Source organism: Mandrillus leucophaeus, unplaced genomic scaffold, assembly GCF_000951045.1.
Source record: "Mandrillus leucophaeus isolate KB7577 unplaced genomic scaffold, Mleu.le_1.0 Scaffold335, whole genome shotgun sequence".
NCBI lineage: Eukaryota > Metazoa > Chordata > Mammalia > Primates > Cercopithecidae > Mandrillus > Mandrillus leucophaeus.
This window is the reverse complement of record NW_012103532.1, coordinates 1,765,377-1,775,376: the sequence shown is the minus strand read 5'-3', so window position 1 is coordinate 1,775,376 and position 10,000 is coordinate 1,765,377. Positions and strand designations below refer to the sequence as shown.

The 10,000-nt window shown below is 34.5% G+C and overlaps 1 protein-coding gene across 2 annotated transcripts in view; it reads right to left on the bottom strand.

The window, feature by feature from the left end:
- Window positions 1-9,961, bottom strand: part of PBX3 (pre-B-cell leukemia homeobox 3) — a 226,634-nt gene extending 216,673 nt beyond the window's left edge. For both annotated transcript variants that reach the window (XM_011988691.1, XM_011988692.1), the window contains exon 1: window positions 9,669-9,961. In XM_011988691.1, coding sequence (XP_011844081.1) covers window positions 9,669-9,717 — 49 coding nt within the window. In that variant the 5' untranslated portion in view covers window positions 9,718-9,961. The remainder of the gene's footprint in view (window positions 1-9,668) is intronic.
- Window positions 9,962-10,000: the final 39 nt, after the last annotated feature.

Here is a 10,000-nt window from a genome sequence, read left to right as displayed (position 1 = left end):
TAACATTATTATACTGATTACACTGAAAGTAAGAAATATTTCCTTTATTGAATACAAAATGCCATAAATTTAGGTAAATCAAAATTAGTTAGTTCATGCAATACATTGACAGAATAGAATTTATGTTTATAGGGTCCATCATTTCATTTTGAGACATTCAGTTTCTATACTTGATCACAGTCAAAAGGTCAAGAACCAAGAAGTCAGTAAGTTCCTATGGATATCCTCAGTATCACATCACCACTGTAACAAGTGGTGAACATGAGGAAATTCAGACAAGTGAAACACCCACACCTCATACACAGTTAAATTTTCCTTCATTTTTTTCTCTACTGATTCCAACAAAGAAATATGATGAGAAAAACTGGAGAGTTCTCACTTATTTGAATAACAAGTGAAAATCTAAAAATATCTTCACTGTATGTTATTACCAACTGTATCACTGGGTTTTACAGTGACAGCCCGGTGCTATAATTTCTGAGAAAACCTCTGCATAAAGCTCCATAAACCCAACCATTCCTGTAATGTATCGCCTTATCTAGCACACAATCATTTCAAATACAACTTTTCATGTTAGTATAATTTGTTCAAAAATGGTAATAAATACATCCATGAAGCCACAGAAATCACTGCACAATCTACTGTAACTTGTTCTTACCAGTACTGACAGTTAATCCTAGACCCAAGATCCAATGTAAAAGAAAAATAAAATATGCCAATATTACTTGGTTTAATTAAAGATATTCATTATACACATATCTTTTAATGGACCAACAGTCCCAATCAACATTATAAATAATCTAGACCAACTACAGAGTAATGTCTGTGAACAATTATCACAAAACTAAAACATGGATGGCTGTCAGTTGGTGGCAGAGTTCTTGCTTTCATAATAAATATAAAATCAATTTCCTGCTCTAGTTCCTATTCCAAGTTGAAAATGATATATCTGACTATGAATTCCAACAACCTTCATCCATAGTTATTTAAAAAAAAAAAAAAAAAAATGATGGGGGGGGAGAAAAGAAAGAAAAATGAAACTTGTAAGACCACCTAAGTCAATTCTTCCTCATTTGAGGACACTTGGATAGTAAAGGAAAGATGCACATTTAAGTTTACCATTTCAAATATATATATTTTTTAATGCAATGTTTTCCTCCCTGTCAAGTGCCATTCAAGAATTTCATAAGTCCTTCCCAATAATTCCTCTATAAATTATTTGCAGGGCTTAGTATATCTGAAAGCCTGCAGAAACCTTTTGTTTAAATAATAACATGCAATTTCAAAAGCTTTTTGTTCCCTTTTCAATCAAAAATAACTTCATATGTTTTAAATGAAATTTTGCAAGTAATCAGAGACTAATGAGGATTCATTGATTTAACTAGTTCAGGGAATCAGAGAAGGGAGTGAGAATTTAAAGTAACCAAGTGTTTCATTTAGAAAAGCAGCTAATGTGGTAGGTGCACTAAGTCCTCTTCACAGCGAAATGTAATCAGGACTTTTGTCTCAGGAGAAACTCATCCTTCTCTCTGTGCACATTCCTAACTCACATTAATGTTAACGGGCATCACACATGCATACCGAAGAGATGCCTGCCTTGGTAGTATGCATGCATGGCAGCTGTGGTGACTAAATAATCCATATGGCTCTGAAGAGAAGATATGGTTTACTGGGTCCAGAGTCACAGCTACAGTGGTGGAATTCAGACACTACAACTAAACCCCAGTAGGAATGCCTTACCCAAACCCTCTTCCTTCTAACCATACCCAGCAAATATAGTTAGGCCAGGGTTTTGCAATTCCGTCCTCTATGGATGGTTTGTAGACAGAAGTTCCATGTTTGAGGAAATCTTAACCTTCTCATAGGCACAGAAGTTCTGTCTTCCCCTTTTTCCCCACAGGCATCCTAGTATTCATTCACGTATTTCTCCACAGAATATAAGAAATATCACAAAATAGCTTTATAAAGAAAAATTCAGAGGCCTGGCTTAGGCCACAAAAGTCAACAAAATCTGAATCAAGTATGAAATTCCATCTTCCACACAAAATGCCATCAGTAATCTTACCTATAAGATATATGCTGAAATATAAATTCCACAGGTTGTATAAAGGGCAGTTTAACCATGAATTATAATTGTTACAGCTTTTATGGAATCAAGTCATAATGTTAATACTCATTTAATATATAATTTTCTGAAGCCCAATTCAACTTCTTCCCTCCTTCCCTAGTGAAGAAAATATCCTTGTGAAGTTCAATTTAGTGACACTGGTGTACAAGCCCATACACAGAAGTTTATGCTTCTGAAAAGAGATAAGTGATAAACAGTTCATTAGCCACGTTAATGAAATTATGTTTTAGGAAAAAAAAAGACTGGGTGACACAAAAATTTTAGTATATTTTTCTATAGAGATAGTACAATAAAAACTTTATATTCAGTATCTCCAATTAGGTCAATTAATATTCAGAAAAATCCTGTAACATTTCGTTTAAATAATCATAGGAGGGGGAAAAAAGAATCCACCAATGTTCTGGAAGCTTCTCTAGACCTTTCAATCAATTTTATTTATATGCAAAACCAAGAGAAACTCAAAAAAAAAGAAAAAAAAAAAAAAAACAAAGCTCCTCCTGATGCTAAAGCTCTCAATTTACTGACAGGCAAATGGCTTCATGCTGCCACTTAATCTCATTTCTTGCATAATGCCCTCTAATTAGCATATCAAAGTGAATTAATACTTCTAGGGCATTAGCAATGGGGAAATCTGCTCCAGGCTCACAATAGCAGTTAAGAGAGAGCCAAGAAATCCTCAAAAACACCACAAACCACTTTGCATTGCAAAACTGTTCAATTTATTTATCCTCTCTCTCTAAACACTTTTACCGCACACTGTTTTACTACTGTTCACCAAACAAAATGATAATTGCCAAAGTTACCAGCATCTGTAATGCCTGTTTAGAATCTTAATTTAGACTATGTTGCAGATAATTTCTATATGCAACCATTTGTTCTATTATAAATGTTAATATAGAGACACTGAAAATATTGACATTCTCAATTAGTTAATTTGAATTTGAAATAAAATTTTATGGGATTTTAAATTTATGAATTTTTTAATGTAAAAAGCCACCTGCTGGACTCTGATGCCTAAGAAATATGCTTTGAAAACTCAATGTGTCACATAAAAGAAAACAAAACAAACAAAAAATCATTTTGCCATAACATATGTTCAGTCTCACAAATAACAGTTTAAACATCGTGAGGAATCATCAGCATTAAAAGGATTACATTGTATACCAAGTCCTCATTAATATGATCACAAAAAAAGAGTTCTTATCTAAACAGTTTAACATTTTTAAAGCACTTAAGTTGAAAGAAGTAGAAAACTTTTAACAACACTTTATCCGTAAATATTTTTAGCTGCTTTCATACTAACCTGTTACTATTATGTAGACAGAGTTATGCAAAAAAAAGTTATGCCAATTCAGTTTGATACATTCTAGCACACCAATTTTTTTGCTAGACATACACTCAAATTTAGTGCCAAAGTAAACTAGTTACCATTAAAACCTACAAACATATTATACTATGGAATATATCTATGAAAGAATAATACAGAAGAAATTCTTGTTGCAATTCTGCCTATAAAAGGGATAATTAGAATCAAGTGTTGAAGATTAATAAAATTTATTTTTTTAATAAGATCTGAGTTTGAAGGCATAAAAAGGTGGTTTATTTTTTCAGTAGCTTATTCAAGAATTACTTATTTATTGGCTAAATATAGCACTGCCACCTAGATGTGATAGCAATTTGTCTGATTAACTTCAATAACTTTGTAAAAAATCTGATAACCAGTTCTGAAAAACTTTTACCAATTTATATTACATAGTGATATAAATTATTTACTCTCTTCATACTTAAAGACTCAAATGGCCTACTGAAGTAGAGCAAATGCTTGAAAAGGTCAACACGGGCTTGAGGGGGGAGGTGGTGGATATGTGTAAGCTTTGTTAGTTAATACCTAAATCATGCTGATCACACTGATAAATGGCTAAAACACAAGCCTGCTGAGAAAACAAATAAAACATTTTTTTCATAATGTCAATATTGAACTAATAAATATCTAAAGATGTTCACATACACGAATAGGGAAAAGATAATCGAAAACCTTGTATAACTTGAAGTATTAGTGCTGATATGTTAAGTATTTATTCTGAATAGATACCTCATGGTAGAGTATAAAATAAAGTGATGACTGACTTAGGGTGTGGTTCATGAAATGCAGTTTCAATTCTTATAGTCCCACTTCATATAATGTAACTTCATCCTATACCACGCCACTATAAAGTATCAAAATGTAAATAATCCAACTAAGACGTTAATTTAAATTTGCCTCGGAAGTAATCTTTTACAAAATTTATAAATTGTGATGGAAATATACAGGCAAAATTAATTAAAAGGAAAAGGATCACAGTATGAAAAATGTAGACAGGTACATTTTATGAAAGCCGATCAACCAGTGTGTTCTTTGGGGCAAGTCAGGGCCCTTTGCTAGTGTATTAATAGACTTCTGTTTCAGAATAAAATTATGTAAATAAATAAAATAACATAGTAAAGTCCCAAATAAAATACGAAAACTACACAAATCTGTAATAAAATGAGGGTCATTAAAACTAAGGCACAAAAGAATTACTTACACAGATCAAGTTAGTATTGACAAGAGAGTTCAATAAATTTTTATTGGGAAGGAAAAAAATAAAGAACGGGATTGGAAAATGTCCCAACATTTTAAAGATAATATCCACATGATACTTTAGATCATGAAGTTCTAAACCAGCTTGGCAATGAGATTTTTCTCCAGGTTTTCTACAAATACATTATATGTGTTATTTTGTTAGGATGGAAGTGAAAGAATAAAAGTTAGAAAAATCCCTTTCTTTTACAACTTCTCTGAAAACCTCCTACAAAAGCTCCAGTAAGATATCAAATCTATAAAAATAGGGAAAAAAAGGTAAAATATTAAGTTGCTTTAAGAAAAATATATTGATAAAGCAATACAATTTATAACATTTCCAAGATACTCTGATTTTGTATTTTTCCTGTTTAATCACTTAATATTTCCAATGTAAACAGACCTAATGCCTAAAATTGACATGAAATTTAAAACATTAACGCTCCATTAAAATTTGCTTCAAAATAATTTTGGAACGGTGGGAATTACAGAGAAAACAAGACTGGCCAAGTAGTGCTAATTGCTGAAGATGGGCACTGAGTTCATGGGAGGTTCAAGAATCTCTTCTCTCTGCATGTATTTATGTTTCAAAGGTGTCCACAATAAAAAGTTGTTAAAATCTAGAAAATAAGTTCATTAAAACAAAATGTGTTTCATGAAAACACAAAAAGGAATCGTGTATGGAATGGGCATTTGTTTTTAAAACTTGAAACAAACAATGATAATTATATTGGAAATACTGCAAGAGCAACTTAAAAGCATATGCAAAACATATAATAACATTTAGACTAATATATAACAATTTTCACCTTGCTAAATTTTCACTTTAAAAAATTGATTTTTACACATGCAGAATTAAAAGAATCACACAGCACTGTACAAAGAAAAATGTAACACATTTTTATACTAAAACCTTAAAAAGAGAAACACACCAGAAAAAGACTCCAAAGAGTCTCTAAACCTGTAGGTTCAGAATTAAACAGAGAGGGTCGAATGACAGTACTGCCTTGTCTCTTTGAAAGCTAGCCACACTTATAGCAATAAAGACAAAAGGTTTAATCGCACATCATATACTAAATGCATATAAAATCTCACTTGTAAACTACACTCTTGATCTAGTTTTAATATCTAAAATTCTTATGACTCTTTCTAGGGAGGGTTCCTTTAAAAGCAAAGCATTTTTACTAGTCATTTTCTTCTCCTTAAACATAAAAAATACTTCAACCAGCCCAACCAGCCAAGCAGGCCTTTCTCTTCCCCTGCGGACACCTCCTGCAGTAGAGAAGTTCATTAAGTTTTATGATCTTCCCAAGTCAGTCCCGCTTATAAGCCTCACAAAGGCTACAAATCTGGCAAACCATCATGTATGCCATTAGACATTACTAGTAAATGAACGCTATTTAGGGTTTGTGGTGGCAATAAATCAGAGTTTGGTTGGCAGCCATCAACATGGAGTATTTTAACCTATCATTTAAAAAGGAAAAGTTGTGGTTTTTTTCATGCATAACATTTTTCACAACAATATGATTCATATTATCTACTAAAATATGGGATTTCATTTAAAAAATAAGTATTTTTTTCTTGATAAAGAACTATTTCCTTAACTTAAACTCGCATAATTAAGGACTTTGGAAAAACGGCAGATTTTTGAGGATGAAATATTTCACAAAGGAAAGCACTTCAACAATTAAGATTAAGATGACCAAAAAGAGGTGGGGGCATACACCAAAAGAGGTATGCAGGTGAGCAGATCTTGTGGCATCAGGGATATTTAATAAGAGACAGATGATAAAATATGGCTTTAAAAATCAGGAGAAAAATCTTAACATATCAACAATTATCTCATTGGTTACTTAGTTTAAAATAAACAACTATTTTTATTTTAAAGCCTGTAACTTTTTGGATGCTCTCAAAATGCACAAATATCACAATTCAACAATGAGAGACATTTCTGCCCAAAAATAGTGGTATGATCAATTTTACAAAAGAATACATTCTCAAGAAAAAGCATCACCTTATAGTAAAACTATACTTTCCTTACCTCCCAACAAGAAAATAATGTAATTGTTGTAGATCACCCATTTATCTGTCGGAAGGGAAAAAATACCTTTTCATATATGGTGGTTGGGTCGGGGGAACAGATGTTTTCTAAACTAAATCCCCCATGTGCATCAGAACTGGCAGTGTTCACTGCCTGATCAGAAACCTTAAAATCTACTGGCAGATCTACAAATAAACTGATTTTTTTTAATGATTTTGTCTTATTTTAGAAGAAAAGCACAACTGAAATGACATTATCCACTGAAGTGACAGTTCACCCTCAACCCCCCCATTATGCAGAATAGAGTCATCAACATAATGTTTCTGGTTTCTATTCATAAATGACTAGGTAAACTTTCTCTAGATTACAAAGAATTAATCTTTAGGTATTATTAGATTAAATAAAATGATTTTTTTAAAAAACCTGTATGCAATATACATATATTCTACAATGTTTCTTTTATAAGTTCATGTTTCTGAAGCATGACCGACTATGGAAGCAGGAGTGGTGGCGGGGGGACTTGGAATTTGCAGCCCCGCTTTCTTTGCTTTGGTAACACTAATGTCTACACAGATGTTTTATTTCAAATTGAGGATTCTGATTCCTCGTCTCATTCTAAGACTAGTTTTGGAGAGTGAGGTGAAGCTATGGGTAGTAGGGGAGAAAGGAGAGAAGAGAAAGAGCTTCACCCCCATCAATCACTCAGTACTTAAATCCCATCCCTCTCGAGCTTAGAGAGGCTGGCAGGAAGATGCCTCTGCCCAGACAGCCGCCTTTACTCTTTGTCGGCTGTTGGCTTTTTACAAAAGAGATAACGTGCAAATGTGGATCCACTGGCCAAAGCACAAAAAGAGGATTTAATTTACAAGTTATCACTGAAAGCCCCAGAAACAATTTTAAAACACAAAAATTTCTTTTGTCAGCTGCCTCTTCGTTTTTAAATAGCAATAGCCCTACCAAAGCTCTCTCTACCAGTAATTCCAGACTTTGAAAAGACTTGTTTCTTTTTCGTAACTCACCTTTGACATGTGGTTGACTATACTTTCCTTTCAGAATGGTGTAACTAAGTCCTGTGCAAATAAGCAACTAAAGGACTTATGCTTCCTAATTGAATTCTGCCTGCTGCTAAATGTCTCAACATGAAAAGCAGTTTGCTGGGTTTAGTTCTCAAGCTAGCTAGGCCAAAACTTTAAAAAGGCAAAAATAAATAAATAAATACAAATAATGAGAAGGGGATGAGAAGCAATAAGTATCCATCCCCTCTCCCTAGTAATACAAGCCTGTATAAAGTCGAATCAATCTTAATATTCACAACACAGTCAATACCCCAGTGCTTAGCTGTCAGCAGAAACTGAAGTGGAGCCCTGATAGCAGGAAAACCCTTGGACATTAAGAAACAGAATTTACTGAGAATTGCATACTTTTAAGCTTCTAAACTAAGAATCTTCAAGACTTAAGGCTAGATATCTTATTTTACAGTCAGATAAAAATTATCTACTGTTTTAAATCACAATGCTTTCTAAAGGTAGCTAAAAATCAACACAAAATAAAAGTTAGTAATTCCAAAAAGGATCACTGAGCATTAAGAAACCAGCCATAATATGTGAATGAAAACCAGGAAAAGTACTATTTGGCCTCCCTTATTATTTGCTGCTTATTACGGTTTAGCATATATATTTAATAGACAGCAATAACTCATTATCTTTTGTTGATTACTTTTAGGATCAGAATAGTATTGCAAAGCGAAAAACCTGTTTCAAAGAAGGCTGACTCACCTATCAACCTAACAATTATTTGCACTGTGCTATTTGTACACTCAATTTAAACACAATCACATGTAACCTTTTAAATAGCATCCCTTGGATAGTGCTATATCCTGGACTTCAACTTTTTCTCCTTTGCCTCAACTTTCAAAATGGCAACTTTAAAATACCATACATCCAACACATACCAAAAAAAAAAAAAGAAAAGAACAGGAAAAAAATAAACAGTAGAGCTTGTTTAATGTACTTGTTTGCCACATACAGGGAAGATAATGCCAAATACAAACTAAAACATCCAAATCTCTGCTTCAATTTGAGCAGTTACCTCACTTCAAGACTAAAAGACCTTCAATTAACAAATAAAGTCTGACAAGAAAGTTAAACTGAAACGAATTAGCAAAAATTTGCCAAATATGTACCTGTAGTTTTCATTCCAGCACTTCTGCAAAACCTATCTTCTTACATATTCCCTGACTTGGACACTTCAAAATTGTTTAACCTGCATCTGTGGACCTTTTTATACTTTATATATTAAGCAGTTACAAGTGTAATGACTTCAGGATACAAAATAAGACAAGTATTAACAGATGTAATACATTGTATATGTCTACACATCATTACCCTTCCTCGATTCTCTAAAGTAGTCTTCCCACCTAAAACACTAATTCAAGCATGCTACTGGGGTCTGTTCAATTGCATCTATTCTTCTATCCGTGCAGCTGAAGCTTAAGACTGTCTAAGTAAAACAAAGTTCGGGCGATGCTTCTCCCGGGGACTCGGTCCTGGCATCCAGTCTCCCGTTGCTCCTTTTAAAAACTGACACACAAACAAGGCGAAAGGAGAGGGGAGAGGACGGCTGGCGCTCCGGGCCCCCTCCCCGCCTGCAGCCAGGGGCGGCCGCCGAGGGACGGCGATCCAACCCAGTCCGCACCTACACTTCATTTTACACCAGGAGCAGAACTGAGAAATCGACTCCAGATTTATTGCAGTTTTTTCTCAAGATCAGGACGTGGGAAGGAGAGAATGATCAAAGATGGCGGTGCCCAAAAGCAGCAGCTCTCAACTGGAGAGTCGAAGGAGTAGCTCCGACCCCCACCTCGGGGGTCTCCAGGCCCACTGTGGGGCGCAGCGTCTTACCTGTTTTCTCTTTGATCTCACACAGGACGCTGAAGAGCGCTGGTTTCATTCTGTGACAGTTCAGGGCATGTTTCCTAAAAAACAAATAACAAAACACAAAGGTATTAGCATCACCTATGGAATAATATGGCGCCTTCCTTTAAGTTAGACCCAAGATTTAATTCCAGCCCCCCCTTTCTGGAAGGCCCTTTTGAACCGTGGGAAGTCAACAGAAACTCCAGTTGACTAGTTCCCGACAGCCTTGTGCAAGCCCCGGCGGCGAAAGCTGCAGCCGGAACGAGGCGGACCCATCTGCCCGGCAGGCAGCAGCCTCGGCCACCGCAGACGCGAAC